The sequence below is a fragment of the Pristis pectinata genome, chromosome 3 (assembly GCF_009764475.1).
Source record: "Pristis pectinata isolate sPriPec2 chromosome 3, sPriPec2.1.pri, whole genome shotgun sequence".
NCBI lineage: Eukaryota > Metazoa > Chordata > Chondrichthyes > Rhinopristiformes > Pristidae > Pristis > Pristis pectinata.
In genome coordinates this window covers 30,243,298-30,265,261 of record NC_067407.1, presented here as the reverse complement: position 1 = coordinate 30,265,261, position 21,964 = coordinate 30,243,298, and the positions used below count along the sequence as shown (strand labels likewise).

General features: G+C 39.8%; 1 protein-coding gene across 1 annotated transcript; it reads right to left on the bottom strand.

Moving 5' to 3' along the window:
• Positions 1-587: 587 nt before the first annotated feature.
• Positions 588-21,618, bottom strand: ebna1bp2 (EBNA1 binding protein 2). The gene is made up of 9 exons (XM_052012596.1): positions 21,457-21,618; positions 20,082-20,165; positions 11,089-11,261; positions 9,804-9,927; positions 8,672-8,761; positions 7,033-7,108; positions 6,719-6,818; positions 5,414-5,582; positions 588-788 (listed from the first exon to the last, which is right to left on the bottom strand). The coding sequence occupies exons 1-9, from the start codon at positions 21,526-21,528 to the stop codon at positions 735-737; spliced, it is 942 nt and encodes a 313-aa protein (XP_051868556.1). The 5' UTR covers positions 21,529-21,618; the 3' UTR covers positions 588-734.
• Between the last annotated feature and the right edge of the window lie 346 nt (positions 21,619-21,964).

Sequence of the window (21,964 nt, the reverse complement as noted above, 5' to 3'; positions counted from 1 at the left end):
AACAATAATCCCTAAGAATGGTGTTTAATCATGAGTGTTCTTGTTAAACCTAACAGATGTACTAAATGTGGAATTATTGTGGCAGCAATTACAATACAGTAAATGCATTATAATTGCAATTTTTTCTGAAGTTACTTTACAGTATGCCAGAACAGCATTTGATTTTATACACAAGTGTTGGCAGTATGGATTTAAATTTGCCACCAGCTAAAAATATTGTTATTTATGACAATTTAAAGGTTCAAGCACAACGGAATGCCAAACCAGTCAACAAATACATCAAAGGAAGTTGAAGTGCGTTGTTATGCTAGATACAAAAATAAATTGAACTGTGAAGTTGGATTTAATTTTCCATTGTTTAACTATTCCATGGTCATTATAAATATATGCACTTATTCCAGGATCAAATATTAACAAATTGTTAATCTTTCATTCATTGAGTTTTGGAAATTACTTAACATCAAATATCTAGTAATAAGTAACTAAATGGTGCAATCTACCCACAACTAAAAGTTAGCTCATCACAGTCTCCAGTTATTATAAAATCATTTTGAACTTGCAGTTAATAATGAGTTTCCAGAACTTGGTTCCATCCAAATCCAAAGTCTTTTTATTCAGATCTATTGGTGCCAAACTTAGGTAAACGTCAATGTACATATACAAAAGAGGAGAGCCAAGTTCATTAAATCCCACACTGCGGGAAAACTAGATAAGAAAATATATCCATTTTCAGTTTATTTTCGTGACCTGTTTTTCATTTTCTGTCGATTCCTTTTCCCTGGCCGCTTCTGCAAAAAACAAAATGCAGAAATTAGTATTTCAAATGAGTAAGTTTTGAACATTCTTCTCTTTCTCCCAAGAGAGAAAATTTGGAAGGCCATGAAATAAACAAAAGCTTTGAAGACAACATGGATCCCACAAGTACATTTTCATAGATTATTTTTACTACCTAATTTTTCTGTTCCTCCCTTGAAGGCCAATAATTTGGACTGCAGTGTGCCTCTATGGTCTTACAGCCAAGCACAAAGTACTGTCTCTTCCATCTCCAATATTCAGGTAGAGTTTATTGTCATGTGCACAAGTATGGTGAGGTACAGGTACAATGAAAAACCTGCTTGCAGCAGCAGCATCACAGACATGTAGATTTATACAGCAACACACAGAACATAAGTTATACATAAATTATACAAGACAGTGAAGTAAAGTTAACTGTGCAAAAGAGACAAGTTTTTGGTAGTGCAACAGGTGGTCTTCCCCAAACACCATGGGGCCACGTCTTTTTAAAAAAAAATTCAACTGGAAAATCTTATTTTAAAAAAATGTCACTGCAACATTGCAAAGCAAACAGCCCAACTGTTAAATTGCTTTGACTGCAAACTAAATCTGTCTCCCCTTTGTAACACATTCCAAATTCCAAACAATTGCTGTATTAAAATAAAACTTTCCTCTTTTGCCATTTACCTTCTGCTACATTGTTCCTTTTGTCCCATCTGCCAATCTACTCTCTGCTTCCTTCATGATATTAACTGCCTCCTAAGATTGCTCTTCAAAATTCACTGTTCCCCAGCTTTCCAGTTTGTCTGTGTAAGCAAAATCCCTCATTCCTGGAATCATTCCAATAAATCCCTTCTGCATTCTCTCTCAGGCCTTCATGTCTTTCCTAAAATGTGATACCTAGAACTGGACAAAACCCTAGTTCTGACCGAATCAGTACTAACGTTCATTGTGACTTTCTAGCTTTTGTACTTTATGCCTAAAAAAGCCCAGGATCTTGTATTCTTTCTCAACCTACTCTACTACATTCAATGATTTATAATACAGTGGAATGCAAAAGTTTGGGCACCCCCATCAAAATTTCTGTTACTGTGAATAGCTAAGTGAGCAAAAGATGACCTGATTTCCAAAAGGCATAAAGTTAAAGATGACACATTTCTTTATTATAAGATTACTTTTTTATTTCCATCTTTTACAATTTCAAAATAACAAAAAAGGAAAAGGGCCCAAAGCCAAAGTTTGGGCACCCTGCATGGTCAGTACTTAGTAACACCCCCTTTGGCAAGTATCACAGCTTGTAAACACTTTCTGTAGACAGCTAAGAGTCTTTCAATTCTTGTTTGGGGGATTTTCACCCATTCTTCCTTGCAAAAGGCTTCTAGTTCTGAGAGATTCTTGGGCTGTCTTGCATGCACTGCTCTTTTGAGGTCTATCCATAAATTTTCAATAATGTTTAGGTCAAGGGGCTATGAGGGTCATAGCAAAACCTTCAGCTTGTGCCTCTTGAGGTAGTCCATTGTGGATTTTGAGGTGTGGTTAGGATCGTTATCCTGTTGTAGAAGCCATCCTCTTTTCATCTTCAGCTTTTTTTTTTAAAAATACAGACGGTGTGATGTTTCCTTCCAGAATTTGCTGGTATTTAATTGAATTCATTCTTCCCTCTACTAGTGAAATGTTCCCCATGCCACTGGCTGCAACACAAGCCCAAAGCATGATCGATCCACCCCCATGCTTAACAGTTGGAGAGGTGTTCTTTTCATGAAATTCTGCACCCTTTTTTCTCCAAACATACCTTTGCTCATTGCGGCCAAGAAGTTCTATTTTAACTTCATCAGTCCGCAGGAATTGTTTCCAAAATGCATCAGGCTTGTTTAGATGTTCCTTTGTAAACTTCTGACACTGAATTTTGTGGTGAGGATGCAGGAAAATTTGGAGAAAAAAGGGTGCAGAATTTCATGAAACGAACACCTCTCCAACTGTTAAGCACGGGAGTGGATCAATCATGCTTTGGGCTTGTGTTGCAGCCAGAGGCACAGGGAACATTTCACTGGTAGAGGGAAGAATGAATTCAATTAAATACTGGTAAATTCGGGAAGCAAACATCACAGTCTGTAAAAAAGCTGAAGATGAAGAGAGGATGGCTTCTACAACAGGACAACGATCCTAACCACACCTCAAAATCCACAATGGACTACCTCAAGAGGCACAAGCTGAAGATGTTGCCACGGCCCTCATAGTTGCTTGACCTAAACATCATCAAAAATCTGTGGATAGACCTCAAAAGAGCAGTGCATGCAGGACGGCCCAAGAATCTCACAGAACTAGAAGCCTTTTGCAAGGAAGAATGGGAAAAAAATCCCTCAAACAAGAATTGAAGGACTCTTAGCTATCTACAGAAAGCATTTACAAGCTGTGATACTTGCCAAAGGGTGTGTTACTAAGTACTGACCATGCAGGGTGCCCAAACTTTTGCTTTGGGCCCTTTTCCTTTTTTGTTATTTTGAAATAAAAAAGTAAATCTTGCTTAAAATATTAAAGAAATGTGTCATCTTTAACTTTATGCCTTTTGGAAATCACGTCATCTTTTACTTGCTTAGCTATTCACAGTAACAGAGATTTTGACCAGGGTTGCCCAAACTTATGCATGCCACTGTACATATACTCCCAGATCTCCGTTCTTCTACCCTTTTTAAGGATCATGCCCTATAATTTACATTGTCTTGCTTCTCTCTCCCTACAGACACTTCGTATTTTACTGTGTTAATTTTCATCTGATATGCCTGCCCATTCCACAAGGTTGCCTATATTTTCCTAAAGTTGATCACAATGCTGCCAAATTTTATGCTGTCTGCAAATTTGGAAGTTGTATCCTGCACACCCAAGTCTACAGTTAGTAACATACATTATGAGTGGCACAATGACACAGCTAGTAGGCCCACAATCCTGGCCTCTGGTGCTGTATGTGGAGTTTGATCATTCTCCATGTGAATGTGTGGGTCTCCTCCAGGTGTTCCAATTTTCTTCCCCATCCCAAAGACATCTGAGTTGGTAGGATAACTGGCCACTGAAAATTGCCCAGAGTGTGTGAAGGTGACTAGCACAATCTTCTCTTGCTCCACACACTCAGATGTTGATCAGTATGTGGAGAAAAAGAATGGGATTAACATAGGATTAATGTAGGTATGGACTCAAAGGCCACAGGGCCTGTTTCTGTGCTGTATGACTCTATGAAAATGGTGGTCCTCACTATTTAGCCAACTTTCCATCCATACTGCTTCTACAGATTTAATTCCACAGGTTTCAACCTCAATGACAAGCCTATTATGTGTTACTCTTTCACCTTTTGAAAGTCCACCATACCAACTGCATTTCCCATCGACCCCATTACTGAAAATGTATCAAATTAATCAGACAAGCCTTGCTGGCTTTCATGCATCAATAAATACTTGTCCAGGAGACTGCTAATTCCAAACTCGATTATTCCTTCTGAAATGTTTCCTCCATCAGAGGTTAAGCTGCAGAAGCTGGGTTAATTCTATATACCCTTGTTCAAAAAAAAAAGGCAAAATTTGCATTTTCTAGCCCCCAGGAGCTCCCCTTGCATCAGCATACCTTTGTAAGATTATGGTAATGCCTCTGCAATTTCCATTCTTATTTCACTCTGCAACCCAAGGTGGATCCCATCTGGACTGATTTATCCAATAAGCATAGCTAGCTCTTTAATAACTCCATCAATTTTTAAAACTTGGTGAGTATTTCAACTACATTTCCCTTTGCTGAGACTCTTGCAGCATTGTCTTCCTTGGGAAAGACCAAAGTATTTAGTACCTTGGCCCCGACCCCTCTTTTCAAAGATAGATTCCCTATGGTCTGATTTGAAGCACCTCTCCTCTTACTACCCATTTAATGTTTACATGCCCCTCTTAATTTTTTTCTTTTTTTAATTTTCCATCTGAACATTTTATTCAGCTGGTTCTCATCTGTGTTACCTATTTAACATACAATCTTTTTTTACCCCTGCTTATTTTACTCCTCCCTTTCTGGTTGCTCTGGGAGCCCTGGCTTTAAACTGCCTTTGCTTTTTCCATCATAGGAAGGGACCTAGAAAATATCTGAACCACCTTCTTACAATTTTGCTTGCAAATTTTCAATTCCAATTTGACCGAGCAGATATCTTCTCATTTCATTAAAATTGGTTCTTCTTGAATTACTAGTGTTTAGCTTAGAGGTCCATATCCTTTCCCATAGCTTAAATCTTACAGTTTCCCAAATGTTTTCTGACTCAGATTCACTTAATTTGACCTGCCTCATTCCCCACTAAACAATAGTAATTTTCCCCAAAACATATCACAAAACTTCTCCCTCCTTTTAATCCCTTATGTTATGATAATATTAGGGTAGATTAAATCCACTATTTTCACTAAATGGCTTTTTCACATCTGCAATTCCCCTCTACATTTGTTCTTCTATATCCTTCCAATTAGTTGGAAGTAAAATGAATTTAAGCTCATTGGCAGAGGCAGGTGACATTCTAGGAGAATATTCATGGGTTTCTGGGTACTTTTGCTACTAAAATATCATGGTTTCATTAATGGTCAACTCATCCTGAAAGTATAATATAAATAAAGAAGAAACTCACATTTGCATTTTTCTTTCCTCCTTTTCCAAAACGGTCATTTTTTGAATGTGCAATTTTTGCTTTGAAGCTGGAGACATCGTCGTAACTCTCTTTGGTGTTCCACTTTAAGCCTTTCTTCCTTCCTCCAAAACCAAACTTTTCATTTTTATATTTCCTTTTTGCATTTATTCTGGATTAAAAAACAAAATTGGTTATTGAGAGCCATTTGTTTCAGTCCTACAATTTTATTCAAAAATAATCTACTTACATCTTCTTACCTTGACAAATTCAGGACTAATTTACAAAGATGCATAAAGTATTATCCTAATGCTCAGGTGAATACAAGCCAGGTCACTGGATTTAATTTTCTATTTAAGTCTCTAAAGTTGCAACACTACAGGATAAGCAGACAAAGTGGTTCTGGCACACCATCTCCTATTAAGGCAAAACAATCTTGAACCAAATACTAGCTGATGCACAACATTTCATTAACAATGTGCCATGCCAAGCAATATACACAAAAGGAAAAAACTCAAATGATACAGACTTTCATGACTGGTCCTCGACAGTGACGCAACATTTTCCTTCCCTGTCTAACTGGTAGTGAAACAGCAATTTACTCATTTTCAGTTTTGTACATTGCATTCAATTGCTTTGCAAGCAACTCTGTACAGTCCACAAGAATGAATCTGAGCTTCCAGTTATCTGTCATTTTAATCATCTCACTCATACCCTCAATGGTTGGAATCTATAGCCTACTAGGTTGTTCTAACAAAGCCTGGCAGGACCTCAAGAAACAGCGTCATCATTACAACCTTCCAGCCTCAACACTGGGTTGAGTAATTTTAGATCACAACTTCTGCTTTCATTTCTTCATACAGCAGCTGTTGAACTATCATTTATACATCCTTAATTTCCTTTTTGCTTGTTTGTTTAGTTGCCCTTTATCACTATTTTGCCATACATTTTTTGTTACCATTTAAAATTTCTGGTTTTCCACCTTTTATATTCCACCCCCCCACCCAATTCTCACTTCACTTCCCTTGCCTCGTATTTGAATTATAAACTTCTTACAGTTTTGGATGTTATTAACCTTTTTTTTGCCCCTGATGCTGCTCGAGTATTTTCAGCATTGGTTTTAACTTCTTGCATTACTGACTTTGATTTCCAACCCTCAGTTGGGAAGCCTTGCTTTTAAGTAAAAACTGTATTTAACAACATTACATGAACAATAAATGGTTACCTGCTAGCTTTTCTGATTACGTCCTTGGTAACAAAAACACAATAAGGATCAAAAGTGTACTTTTCTCATTGATATAATCTTACCCTTTTTTCCGCTGTGCAGATCCTGCTACTAATCCTCCACCACTTTTTGTTTTTGAAGAAGCCTCATCACCCTCAAGGAAATCTAGTTTATCAGAAAGTCCTGAAGATCAAAGAAAATTAGGGGAAAAAAAAAATCACTTTTACTTGTACTTTTGCATTCATGAATAAGTTGGAAAATATAAAACACCTCAATGTACATCTAGCTTGTTTTCATCAATGTTCTATGTTAAAACCCAAGAAATTGAAAAGAATGAAAGGTACAAAGAAAAAAAACCTTAGATCTGTCATGCAAGTGCAAAAAAAAAACCCCAAACCTTTCTGGTACTTTTTCACTGCAGTCATCATGGCCTTCTTTTCTTTTTGGCGCTTCTGTATAACTTCTACTTGAACCTATTGATGAAAGAATATTCATTGACAAGTTGCAAATTGCCTTTGTCGTACCTCATCTGCAACCGTGAAGCATATTTAAATGAATATTGGAAAGGTCATGCTCAGGTTACACTCTATTTTGTGCAAGTGAATAGTGGGCTAACCCTCATTGCTTCTGGTCACCTATTAAGAACTGGCACTTGAACCAGTTCTTAATAGGTGACCAGAAGCAATGTTGCCTTAATTGCATTGAAAAGGCAGGAGAAAAAGTCAAGCTGTACACTGTTTCTTTCAAAATAAACAAATACTGCATTTAGTTATCATTTTTTTTGGGGGGGGGGGTGGAGTTTAATCAAGAGAACCAGATTAAATTGTTCTCTTGATAAAGAAATCCCTTGATGATGTATTTTTGCAGCATTCCATGAAACAGGATCATTAAAGAAGGAATTCAAATCAGAGGCAAAGATCATCCCCATGTTATGCTTCATTCACTTCCTTGCAGTTTCAATTGTCACAAGAGAAAGTCAGCTTGACCACATTAGAACATATAGAAATAGCACAGAATACGTTTCATGGATTTGGAGAACAATGGTAAAACAAAGACCAGCCCTTCACGTGGAAAATTACAGTAAATGCTCTGATTCAAGAAATTACTGATAGCTATTTTTATCTTAGAGAATGTCACATCACAGGATATTTTGCAAGCCCGGAACAGCCCTTTTGCCTATTCTTCAACAAACCAACAACTAAATGCTATACTGTTGGCACAGGGGTGTCACATCTGACAAAATGTCTCCAATTTAACAAATGGATTGCTAAAGGAAATTGATTTGGTTCTTTCTAAAGTAATTGTAGATTCCTAGGGGATATTTTGTTGAGGTGGCTGTCCAACATTACTCTTCTGTGATGTGGAAACAATACTGTTTTCTGCAGGTTAAACAGACAAATGCAAGACACAATCACCCTATACTGAATATTCAGTTAAAGCATTCTCTTAAAATATCACCATTCTTAAATACCACTGGTGCCACTCTTACATTCATAGTCTATCTGTATCTTTATTCTCCATCCACAGCTCTATGTTCATTTATACCAACAAAGTCTAACAAATTGAGATTCAAGAAAATTGACCTCACATTTAATAACTTGTGGGCAACAGTTTTACACTTTACCACTATATGTGAAGACCTCCCTCCTAACTCTATTGATTGGCCTGGCAATGGTTATACCCTCCAGTCTTGGACAGTAGAAAAAAAATAGAAGAGTAGAAAAAAATTTCTATCAGTGCCTTTCAAAATCCTAAAAGAAATCCCCACATAGCCTCTATAATCATGTTAAAATAAAGACATTAACATTGATTATTCTTGCCCTATCATTTTCATTGGACTAAAAAAACTAATAGGTTAAAATTATATACCATTACATTTGAAAATATGTTGCAAGGATAGCTGAATTTTATCAATACAGAATCTGCCTACTTTTTTTTAAAATAAAAAAACCCCATACCAATATTTGTTATTCCTAATGAAAAATAAATCAACCACAATGTCGAACCTTGGATGTTCATACATTAAAAATAAATACCTTCTTTCCATATTTTCGTAATGCTCTGAGCTGCTTGGCCTTTTCAGACTTTTCCATTGACATCTGCTTTGATATCATTTTTTCTCGAATCTAGAAAAAGGGGAGAAAAAAAATTACGAGTTAGTCTAATAGATTTTGCAGTGAACTACCTAAAACTTTACTCAGTGATACGCAGACATATATTCCCCAAGCTACCAGCTAAATAAGCAGTTACTTTGCTTTTTTTGGTATTGCTTTATGGAAGAGTATTGAAAACAATGGGAGAACTCCTCATCCTTCTTCTTCAAAAAAAAAGGAATCTTTAACATTCCCTGGAACCACTGAACAGATGGCTAGGATTGCTGCTGAAGAATAGCATCTCTGGTAATTCAGTACTGCATTTAACAGTCCATTGTGTACTGAGAAACTAAAGTGGCACCTGAAACATGTTTTTCTGCTGCAAGCAGTGAGACTACCAACTGAGTAAGGACATAAAATAGATGCATTTAATTGGGTGTATTCTGTGGCTCCAAGTTGATGCAATCTCCCCTTGTACAGCAGTCTTGTTAACCCAGGAATCAGTCTGCGGAAGCTTTAAGGCACACTATATATATGGCACACTTTTCTTGGATAAGGAGACCAACACTGTACACTTAAACTATTATTATAGCAAGTCATTCTTGCTTCTCTCCTCAAAACATCTTTTCACCTGCTTGTTTGCTTTTTGACAGATCCATTTATGCATCAACATGTCCCAATTTATTACCTGACTTTCTGTTTTCACTACCAAAGTACATAACTTTACATTTACCCTGCATCTATCAGGTGTTTACCCACTCATTCAACTAGTCTATATTGTCTTGAAGCCTCTTTGCATCCTCATCACAACCAATCAGGGTTTATGCAAGCTTCAATTGCTTAAGAAATACAAAAAAAATCCTAAGTAAGCCGGCCACTGGCATCTACGTTTTCTTTCTTAAAAAGCCTGGAATCATAGGTAATATATCAGATTGTTAGGAAATATTGCATAATTATTATTAACATAGTGTTTATTATGAAATTGTAAAATAGTTTTTTTTTAATATCAACCCTTTAAACCTTCAAATGTTCTGTTAATGCAAAAATCCCTCCAATAGGCAAAGAAGTTACTTGCCTTCTGCATTTGTTGATCCGATTTGGCCATCTCGGCAAAGTAGTCACTTGGTCTTTTTGTTGCAATTTTCAGTCGCTGTAGTCGAGGCAATGCATCCAATGCAGTTGCCTGTGCCTGTCGATAACTAAAGTGAAATTATAACAAGTATAAAATACTTTGCCGCAGGGTAATCTGCATTGGGAAAGGTGTTAATGTTTGTTTTGTAAAGCAAAAAATTACAGAAGCTAGAAATCCAAATTGAAAGCTGAAAATGCTGGATACACTCAGTAGGTCAGGCAGCAAAAGTGGAGAGAAATGGAGCTACCCTTTTAGGTCAATGACCTTTCAGCAAAGCTGTTGAAGGGTCATTGATCTGAAATGTTAACTATTTGTGTCTTCAGAGATGTTAACTTTTTTTAAAATTGGTGCAAATGAAACAAGGAAGTCTAAAGTTATAAACTATAAGAAATAAATCAATTCATGATAATTAGGATGAAAAAAGTGTAAGAGAACAAACTAAACATTCCATTCCTACCAGTCTCTTACCAGTTACCGAAAGTAAAAAGACATTTAATCTCAAGTTTGTCCTTTTCCTGCTACTGTGATAGCTTAACAATGTCAACTTATTGCCATCTCAACTTTCATCAGTCTTTTTTTAAAGTAACCACCACCCTTATATAATAAAAAGGATTTTCTTTCAAGCATCAATAATCTATTTCTGTTATCCATTCTGTATTGCAGTGCAGTAATCATTAAAAACAAATTAGGACTCGGGGCAATCATGACAAAACTTTGAACAACGTATGTCACCCCAACAGATCCATTATCTAAACAGAACTTCCATTTCTATCCATCTACATAAATGGAAGGTCTGAGTCCAAATAAAAAAAAAGTCAAAAATTCAAAAGTGCAATCTCACAATGAAGGCTGCAGGAACGTCAAGAAAACCATTGCATGATGTTACCACTCCAAATGTTTTTGGAAGTGATAAAGTTATGTAATGGCTTCCTGCATTACTGCATCTTCCATTGGGAGCAATGCATACACATTCTAAAAATTCAACCCTATACAAAACTTCAAGAAATATTTTATGAGCAAAGCAACAAAATCTGCATGCTGCAAATCCATCTTTGAGGAGGCATTTTGGAGAAATAATAAAATAAGAATTGTAAAGCAAAGTATGTAAACATTCTGATTAATATGTTTCAATGAAAAGGAATATTTTAAACCCTGAGTAACTGTAACTGCTCTTAATAGTGATTAGACATCCATGAGATTGAACTTAACTGCTAAACCTTATACCTACAAGAACATCTCACGCTGAAAGTCATCTTCTGGATCAATATTTGAATTTTCCTGTCCTACACATCTCCCTTCAGCCTTTGCTATGACGTCAGCAGCTGGGCCATTTGTCACATCCAGCCTCTCCACCCACTTCAGGTCTTTCTTGAAGTCTTCTAGGCATTGGTTCAGGCCCACCTGAAGATACACAAATATGCAAATTTATAAACATGCAATCACTATCATAACAATAACCATGAGGACATAATAAGCACTTGCACAAACAAAGTAAACATTCTGCTAAGTCTTCAGACCAGAGTACATTTGCTGCACCAATCAAAGCTGCTATGCATTCCAGCTCATTCAGCTTTATTAAATTCCAAAGAGTTTGGCTGCTGGAAACTTAGCAATAGCAGAGCAAAGACACTTTCTGCTAACCTTGGGAAAATGGAAAAAGTGCTCTGGAGACACAAGAGACTGCAAATGCTGGAATCTGGAGCAAAAAACAAACTGCTGGAGGAACTCAGGGGGTCAGGCAGTATCTGTGGGTGGGGGGAGGAATGGTTGATGTTTTGGGTCGGGACTATGCATCAGGACTGAGAGCATAGAGGGACGTTAGCTGTATAAAGGGGAGGGGGGGTGCAGTTGATAATAGGTGGAGTGAGGGATGATGTGCAGATGGAACCAAGTGGGGGAGAGTGAGGAGCGAAATTAGGAGATAGTGCTGGGGTGGGGGGGCGATAGGTGGAAACAGGCAAGGGAAAAAAGTGGGGTGGATAGAGCCAGGTAGGGATAGAGCCAGAGGCTGGGGGGTGAGAAGTGAACAGTCCTCGATGCAAACTTTCTCTGGTGTCTGTTGGCTACATGGAACAATCCTTGTTCCAAACCTTCTTTGGTACCACTCCCCAACCCTTTTTCTGTACATCGGCAAATGCATTGCTGCTGCTTCTTGCCAACCCCACCCTCAAATTCACTTGGAGATTCCAACACTTCTCCCCTTTTTTGCATCTCTGTCCAAATCTCAGGAGACGAACTATACACTCACATTTACTATAAACACTCCGAATCCTACAGTTACTTTGACTACACCCCTTCCCATCCTGTCTTTTGTAAGGATGCCATACCTTTCTCTTGGTCTCTCTGTCTCTGCCGCATCTGCTCTTAAGATAAGGCCTTCCATTCCAGGACATCTGGACTGTTCTCCCCTCTTCACCACCCCCCCCCCCCCCCCCCCCCCCCCCCCCCAGAAATGTGGTTTCTGCCCTACTGTAGTTGATTAAGCCATCCCTCACATTTCCTCCATTTCCCACATTTCAACTCTCATGCCCCCTCCCTCCAGACAGAACAGAGATAGAGTTCCCTTGGTCCTCTCCTTTCACCTCACCAGCTTCTATATCCAGCACATCATCCTTTATCATTTTCCATCAGCAGTCCCCCCACCAGTCACATCTTCCCTGGCCCCCACCCCTTTCTTCTTTCCACAGGGATCACTCTATGACTCCTTAGTCTGCTCATGCCTACCTACCCACCCACCACCCCCTGCCCCTGGCATTTTCACTGGCAACTTCAGGAGGTGCAACACTTGGTCCTACACCTCCTCCATCACCACTGTCCGGGGAATTAAACAGCCATTGCAGGAAAGGCAAAGATTCATGTGCATTTCCTCCAACCTTGTCTATTGCATTCAGTGCTCTCGACATGGCTTCCCCTACATCAGCGAGACCAAGAGTAGACCAGGCAACCGGTTCGCAGGGCGGCTGCACTCTGTCCACAATGGCCATCCTGAGCTCCTGGTTGAATGCTATTTCAACTCCCACACTGACCCGCCTGTCCTCGGCCTTCTCCGCTGCCAGGGCAAGGCCAAATGCAAACTAGAACACCACCTCACATTCTGACTGGGTGACCTACAACCCATGGTATGAGCAACAAACTTACTAACTTCAGGTAGTCCTTATCCCGTGTCTCTCTCTCTCTCTCTCCACCCCCCCCCCCCCCCCCCCCCATTCTGATCCACTTAGGTCCTCTCAGACTGTGGGGCCAAATTCTGCTCTAACCCTGTTTACAAGTTGAAGATGACACCACCACAGTGGGTCAGATCTTAAACAATAACAAGGAGATAGAGAGTCTAGTGGCATGGTAGCAAGATAACAATCTTTCCCTCAATGTCAGCAAAACGAAGCTGGTCATTGACTTCAGGAAGTGGGGTGGAGTGCACACCTGTCTGTATCAATGGTACTGAGGTTGAGATGGTCGAGAGCTTCAGTTCTGAGGTGTAAATATCAGGAACAATTTGTCCTGGTCCAGCCACATGGCCAAGAAAGCACACCAACACCTCTACTTCCTCAAAGGGCCAAGGAAATTCCGCATGTCTCTGATGACTCTTACCTACTTTTACAGATGCACCATAGAAAGCATCCTATCTGGATGCATAACAGATTGATATGGCAACTCTGACCCAAGACAGCAAGAAATTGCAGAGAATTGTAAACATACCCAGATCCATCATGCAAACCAACCTCTCTTCATCAACTCCATCTATTCTCTCTGGTGCCTCGGGAAAGCAGCCAACATAATCAAGGACCCCCTACCACCCCAGTCATCCTCTCTTCTCCCCTCTCCTGTTGGACAAAGACTGAAAGCACGTACCACAGATTCAAGGACAGCTTCTATCCGGTTGTCATCAGAACGGACACTAAAAATAAGCTCTTGATCTCCTAATCTACCTCGCAGTGGCCCTTGCACCTTATTTGTTTACCTGCACTGTACTGTGGCTACAACAGTATATTCTGCATTCCATTTTTCTTTTTATTACCTCGACGTACTTATGTATGGATACAAGGTGGCACACGAAAGTGAGATTGATTGGCTGGTTGAGTGGTGTCACAACAACAATCTCGCACTCAATGTCAGCAAGACCAAGGAATTGATTGTGGACTAAAGGAAGGGGAAGTCCGAAGAACACATACCAGTTCTCATTGAGGGTCAGCGGTGTAAAGGGTGAGCAGGTTCAAGTTCCTGGGTGTCAACATCTTGGAGGATCTATCCTGGGCCTAACACATTGATGCAATCATGAAGAAGGCACGCCAGCGGTTCTACTTCGTTAGGAGTTTGAGGAGATTTGTATGTCACTAAAGACTCCTGCAAATTTTTATAGATGTATGGTGGATAGCATTCTGACCGGTTGCATCACAACCTGGTAAGGAGGCTCCAATGCACAGGATCACAGGAGGCTGCAGAGGGTTGTAGACTCAGGCAGCTCCATCATGGGCACAACTCTCCCCACCATTGAAGACACCTTCAAGAGCCGGTGCCTCAAGGCGGCAGCATCCATCACCAAGGACCCTTACCATCCGGGACATGCCCTCTTCTTGTTACTACCAATGGGGAGGAGGTACAGGAGTCTGAAGACCCAAACTTAACGATTCAGGAATAGCTTCTTCTCCTCTGCTATCACTTCTGAATGGTCCATGATCACTACTTCATTATTCCTTTTGTTTGCACTATTTATTTTGTAATTTAAAGTGATTTTTGTCTTTGCACTGTACTGCTGTTGCAAAACAACAAATTTCATGACATACAAGTCAGTGATGATAAACCTGATTCTGATTTGACTGGATGACATGCAAACAAAAGCTTTTCACTGCATCTTAGTACACGTGACAATAATAAACCAATATCCCAATAACCTACTCCAGTTCCACCATCATCCAGTTTTTCCCCTCCCCCACCTGGTTCCATCCACCTACCACCACACACTTTTCCAAATGGGTCTCCTATCTAATCCCTGTCCTGGTTCCAGCTGCCCTTCAGCCCTCTTATCTGGTTCCACTTATCACCTTCCTTACTTAGCAGAGTCCAGCACTTATACCTCCACGTCACCTTCATTCTCCGCTACACCCGCCTGGCTCCATCTGCTCTTTTATCCCATGTCTGTTTCCACCCATCACCCCCCCCCATCTCCCAACTTCACTCCTCCCTCTCCCCTACCTGACTCCATCTGCCCATCATCCCTCACTCCACCTATCACCTATTGTTCCCTGCCTCACCCCTCCCCCTCTGTACTGGCTATCCTCCTTCTGCACTCCCAATGCTGATGTAGGGTCTCAATCTGAAACGCCGACTATTCCTTTCCCTCCACAGATGCTGACTGACAAGGTACATCCTTGTCAGAGAGGATTTTTTTGCTCTAAATTAAAAGTGCTCCAACAAGGACGTGACTTTTTCTGATGGCTGCTGCTGCCAGGCTCTGGTTCAAATGAATCCAATCCCTGACATTAAGTTTGCGGTCAAAGTGGCTGAGCATCCAGTCACATTAAAGAACTTTCTCAGATAAAATATTTTGTTGCAATTTTTTAAAAAGATTAATGAACGATATAACATGTTAAACAAAGACCAGAACAGATACATCTAATTGCATCTAAATTAAAAAAACCCTTTCATATTTTTATCTCATTTGTGCAAGGGATCCACATATAAATTTAGACATATTAGGCTGGAGAGTTTAAGTAAAAGAGTATGCTTACCACTAATTAAAGCTTATAGTACAGTTTTAAAAACCCACTTAGACCCTCTAAATCGGCACAAGATTTTCCTTTTCTTTTTTAATCTTGTTATTAGTTTTCAAATTAATACAGATTGATATATAACAATGTTTGTACATGTAATACAAAGATCAGGACAACAATCATGGCATAGATAATCATAAAGAACAATAAAATATAAAAAAAATCTGTAGATCCAACAATCTCTTAGTAAATGAATATAATATAAAAGAAAGGAAAGAAAAAGATTTATTATATAAAAAAAAGCAAAAATCCCCAAATCAATATGAAAAATTATAAACAATACATCAAACCAAACTAAGCTAAACAGAAAAATTTAAAAAAACAAAAAGACTGGACTAAAATGTCTCAGTAGAAACAGAGCAATATTATGTCATCAACTCCATTAAGTTGGAAAGTTATTGAAAGGGGATCGATATCATGTGAAAATATTGAATAAATGGACTCCAAATATCTTCACATTTAAGCAAAGGATCAACAGTACCACTCCTAATTTTTTCCAAGTTTAAACATAATATAGTTTGAGAGAACCATTGAAAAGTAGTAGGGGGCATTGGATCCTTCCATTTAAGCAAAATGGATCGTTTGGCCATTAACGTAACAAAGGCAATCATACGGTTAGCAGAAGCAGATAAATGGCCAGACTCTATCCTTGATAATCCAAAAATTGCAGTGATAGGGCAAAGTTGTAAATCAGTCTTCAATACATTTGAAATAATGTTAAAAATGTCTTTCCAATATTTTTCCAAAAGAGAACAGGACCAGGTACAAGATTTTCCAGTGGATTTTGTACTGGGACTGCTTTGTAAATATACAAAATTCACACACCCTGAAGTGAATTTCCTTAATTCAGTTGGAGAATGCTGTAAATAGCAGTTTGTGAAAGTGTACAGAACCATTAACAATAAGTTATGTGACTGTTACAATAAATCTTTGTAATTCCAACAGTAGTAATGCGAAAGGAAATACAACACAAACTGCTACAAGAATCAATCTGGTTCAGCAAACAATGTATAAAATCCATACCACTTGAGGTCAGTACATGGATATTTCTCAATGGTGACTGAATGGTGCAGGATAGGCACTAGAATTCAGATCCCACCATGGCAGTTGTGGGATTTAAAACCAGTTAATAATGAGGAACTATTAAAGAAAGTGTTTAGTAATGATGACAAAAAGAAAGCAATTGGATTGCTTTAAAAACCCACCTGAGGAAATCTGCCATCCATACCTGATCTGGCCTATATGCAGCTCTAGACTATTAAGCCACCAGCAAATACTCTGTTATATGAAGATCATCATTTTGAAACAGAAAAAATAAAAATGGACAGACTTCCCTGCATTGACTTATCAAATGAATTCAGTCAAGGCAAATTTGTTCCTAGCCTATTTGACCTCGCAAAGTTCTCCTCAAAAACATCTAAATTGGGAGAGCAGATTAGTGAAGCAATGACCATGGTTGCTCTTGCAGAATCATACCGTACAGAGATGTCCCAGACTCCTCCATTGTAATCCCAGGGTATGTCCCATCCCACTGGCAGAATTGACCCATTAGATGGGATGGTACAGAGGTATACAGGCAAGATGGAGTAGACGGGACCTAATTCCAAGAGTGGTTTGATGGCCAGCTTGGTTTGTTGCTGTCATAGCTACAGATTATGGTTTGTGGTAGGTAGTGAACCAATGAGGGATAAACCTACTTAACCTTATCTTCACCAATCGACCTATATCTGTCCATAATTGCACTGGTAGAAGTGGCCACCACATAAATCTTTGCAGAGAAAAAGTCCCATCTTCACTCTCTATTGTGTTAGGTGGCACTAAAAGTGCACGGAATGAGACCTGGCAGCTCAAAATAGGGCATCCATAAAGTGTTGTAGATTGTCTACAGTAACAGAAATATACAATCATCGTAACGTGTAACCTCATGGTCCAGCACATCATTCACTCCATCTTTAGCATCAAGCCAAGTGATCAACCCTAGATCAATGAGCGCAGAAGGGCATGCTGAGAATATTACCAGGCATACCTGATAATGAGATAAAGTGGAAACACAGGAGTATTGTGTTGAACAGGAAAGTATCCAACAAATAGAGGTAAGCAACTCACAACCAACAGAACAAAGCTGTGCAGTCATGCCACAACGAGTCGTGAGTCCTGGCAGACAATTAAACAGCCAATGGAAGGAAGCAGCTCCATGAATATCCCCATCCTCAACAATGGCAGGGCTCACCATGCTAGAGACAATGCGAAGTACTCACAGCCACGTTCAACTGGAAGTACTGAATGGATGATCCATTCTGGCTTCTTCCTGAGAGCTCCATCATTGCAGAAGCCACATTTCAGCCAATTTGATTCACATATGTGGCATTAAGAACAGCTGAGAACACTGGCTTCAGCAAAAGCAGTGGGGCCTTAAAAAAAACAAATCTGTATTACTGAAGACTTAACTCCAGAATTAGCTGCACCTCTGGCCAAGCTGTTCCAGTACTGTTACAAGGATAACATCTATTCTACAATGTGGAAAATTGCACAGATATCTCCTATTCAGAAAAAGCAGAAGAAATCCAATCCAGCTAATGATTGTGCAATCAGTCTACTCTCAATCACCAGAGTATTGGAAGATTTTTTGACAGCATTATCAAGCAGCACTTACCAATAACCTAGTCACTGACACTCAGATGGGTTCCTATAGGACCACTTGACTCCAAGCCCCTTGATAATTTTTGTGGAAATATGGAGCAAACTGAAATCAAGGCAGCATTTCACCAAAGTATGGCATCAAAGAATTCAAGTAAAGTCAAAGGACAAAGGGAAAATAACCTGTTGGTTGGAATCATAACTTGTAAAGGAAGATGGCTTTGGGTGAGCGAAGTCAATCATCCCAGCCCCAGGAAATCACCACAGAAGTTCCTCAGCACAGTATCATCAGCCCAACCATCTTCAGCTGCTTCATCAATGACCTTTCTTATATTACAAGGTCAGTAGTAGTGATGTTCTCTGATCATTGCACAATTTTCAAATGCATTGGAACTCCTTAGCAAATAAGCAGTTCGAGACTGCACACAAAAAGGCCTAGACAACATTCAAGCATGGGCTGGCAAGTGTCATAAATGTGCCAGGTAATGACTGTGTTGGATTTGACTGTTTTAAGTAGTTTTTTTGACATGTACAGTGTTTAATACACCTCAAGTGGCTGCACAAGGAATGGCCACTTCCTAGCTTATTGGTTTGTCCATCAGTTGAATGTGTGTTTTCTCATTGGTTGGTTTGGCCACAGGTATCTAATAGGTTTCCTGATTGGACTGTTGTTAGCTAAGGAGTACCTCTTATCTTAGGTATAAAAGGCGTCATTTTTTGTTAATCTCTCTCTTTGCTCTCTCACCCCCCGGCCCTAGCTCATCTTTAGTTCCTTTTGTCTCGACTCTTCTCCTAGTAGTAAAGCTAGTGCCATGTGCTCTGTGACTGTTTCTTTGTTTTAAATTTTTCCAATAAAACTTTGTGAAGCACCAAGTTGTTTTCAACTTATTCCTGGACTCCTGAAAGAACCTGCGGATTCGAAAATCACTGGATCCAACAATTTTACTGTCTCCAGTGAGAGTCTAAGTGCCTACTATTGCCAACAGCATTGGAGCACCCACCACCACCCAACCTGACAATTAAAATTCTAGGGTCACCATCGACCAAAAACTCAACCAAACCAAACAGATAAATGTTGTGCCTACATGAAAAGGTCAGGGGATGGGTATCCTGTAGTAAGTGATTCACCTCCTGATACCTTCAAAAGCTTTCCACCATCTACAAGGCACAGTCAGAAGTTGAATGGAATACTTGCCACTGACCCGATTAAGTGCAGCTCTAACAATACCAAAGGAACTCAACACCAAACAGGATAAAGCAACCTGCTTCATTATTACCCCATCCGCCAGTGATGGACAATGGCTGTAGTGTACACCTTTTACCAAATACACTGCAGTTACTCATCCAGGTTATTCTGACAGCACCTCCCAAATCTGCAACTTCTACCTCCAAGTGAGGCAAGGGTTTCAGGCACAGGGGAACATGAGCACCTGCCTATACCCTTTCAAGCTGCATTCCTTGAACAGAGAATAAATGCTGTTCCTGTATCACTGTAGGATCTGAATCTTTGAACACCATCACCAACATGATTATGGGAGTACCTTCATCAGAAGGACTGAGCAGTTCAATTCATTCTTCTTAAGGGCAATGAAGTATGGACAATACATGCTGGCCTTGCCAACAATAAACAGATTCCAAAAAATGAATAAATTTAAAAAAAGAACCAGTTTTGGACCATTGATGTGTTTAATATTCACTGTGTTAGAAGATCATGGCAACAGCTTCAGTTACCTCAGAGCAAAAATAGATAATCAACTTTCTAGTGCACATTGAGAAAAGGCAGAATCTAATGTTAAAAGAAAAGTTAAAAACTCACCACATTGTTGACACATTGTTTCTCTACCTCCTCTACTACATTCAAACCAGGTTTGAGCAAACCTTTGGAATATGCTTCTTGAAGCTGTAGAAAAATAAAGATTAATGCAGACACATTTAATGTAACTGCTTAAGTGAAAACTTCAGCATTTTCCTCCAGACAATACCAAGCCCCCAAAGAAGTACAAGCAAAAACAAAGATGCTGAGTGAAATACAAAATATAGTGCTTTTTTATTTGTGACCTCCATTACTGAATGTATCTGCTTTAGTGCACACAGATTCACATGAACTCAAAAGGTTTAGAAGAAGGGTATTTTAACTATTTGAAAATAGTGTAATGTTATATTTAGTTCTCATTTTTAAGTTAATGTAAGATTTGGCTGTTTTTCCCAATTAAGCAAAAAAAAAGCAAAAATTAAACAAAAAATCTACATTTCAACAGTCAGAAAACTTGTCTGATTCTTTGATGTCAGAGCATTAACACCAAATCTTCGGCTCATTTCAGATTTTTAAGATGTCTTTCAATGTGAAACTGAAAAGAGTTCTGTTTTATCATAGATCTCATATGCTGGTTTATGGAATAACTTTACAAAAATGAAGCCAAAAACAATTAAGCACCTCATTTAAATTTCACACAAATAGGTGTGTACATTCAACCCATTCTCGCTACCAGGTTGTTTCCTGAGCAAAATAGGTAACAGAGTAAAGTGTTAAAAAGCACAAAGTATACCCAGATGACTGATACATTTTGTGGGTGGAAATGATGAGGCTTTGCACTGTGCCATTCCATGGTGTTATTACATCATGCTTGGAAGTGGGACGTTTAAGGAGCCAGTAGACTGGCAATACAGTGGATGGGTGAGTCCCAAGCTCCATGGACTCACCATTGGCACGGCTCAGTATCAGTCATTCTTGCTGACCGTGATGCCCAGGAAGACAATTTTGCAGTTTCTTTTGTTCGGTTGTGCTAATGCCTGAAAAATCATTTGTTAACAAATTGGCACAAGTAACCAATCCGAATGGTCGAGGATCACACCATGGTGTTTTCTCTAATTCAACTTTATAGCGACAAACAATTCCGTATCAACACTACTGCCACTAACACTGCTTTCCCTGCTTCTTCGGCGATCACCTAGAAATGTGAGATCTGGTCACTTCATTCACTAGTAATTAATTCACCGCCGTGTTTACGAGAAGTGGAGCACCTTCCGACGGTGAACATTCACAGCCCAGGCGCCGGACACTCCGCCACCACGAGTCCAGCCGCAGAGCCCCCTCCAACTGGGCCCGCGTCCTCAGCCCCAGGCCAAGCAAATCCACCGCCCCAACCCCCGTTATTACAGCCTGAGAAGCCGCGCTTCAAAAGCCCGCTGACCTCTGAGTCGGACAGATCCGATCCCTCCGAGTCCGACGAGGACTCGGACTCCGACGTGCCGCCGCGGACCATGCTCCCACCTTTACCCGAGCGGAAGCAGCTTCCCGGTCCCCCAACAACTACCGTCCGGAGTCAACCGACAGCCCCCTCCTAGTTCCGGACAGCAACTGCAGCCGTTCGCAATTTATTTATTACCGCTTCGTGGGTGACACTAACTAAAATAATGTGATGTTGTATTTTCTATCTCTTTCCATTTCGGTCCGGATAAGGAGATGGTTTCTTTCACAGTCTTAAAAGCGTCAGTTCGTTGCGGGTCGGACGCGACATCGTTGCGCACAGGGCCGAGTTGTTGTCAGGGCGACGGTCGCCAGTAGATGGCAGAAGCAGGAGGGCTCAGGTCAGTCGCTGTGTTCAAGGCGACCGAACGGGAGAGACTAATGCGGAGGAATGCTTGGGAAAAAGTGATGAAGGGTGTGCTGATAGGGATTGAAAATCGGAAAAATCTGCA

What these genes read in the sequence shown, in the direction of transcription:
- ebna1bp2 (XM_052012596.1), bottom strand. Translation starts at nt 21,528, where the DNA reads ATGGTCCGCGGCGGCACGTCGGAGTCCGAGTCCTCGTCGGACTCGGAG. An exon ending in CGGATCTGTCCGACTCAGAG is followed by an intron (nt 20,166 to 21,456) that starts GTCAGCGGGCTT and finishes ATTTTTCTACAG; the next exon opens with CTTCAAGAAGCATATTCCAA. An exon ending in GAGGAAAGAAAAATGCAAAT is followed by an intron (nt 789 to 5,413) that starts GTGAGTTTCTTC and finishes TGTTTTTTGCAG; the next exon opens with AAGCGGCCAGGGAAAAGGAA.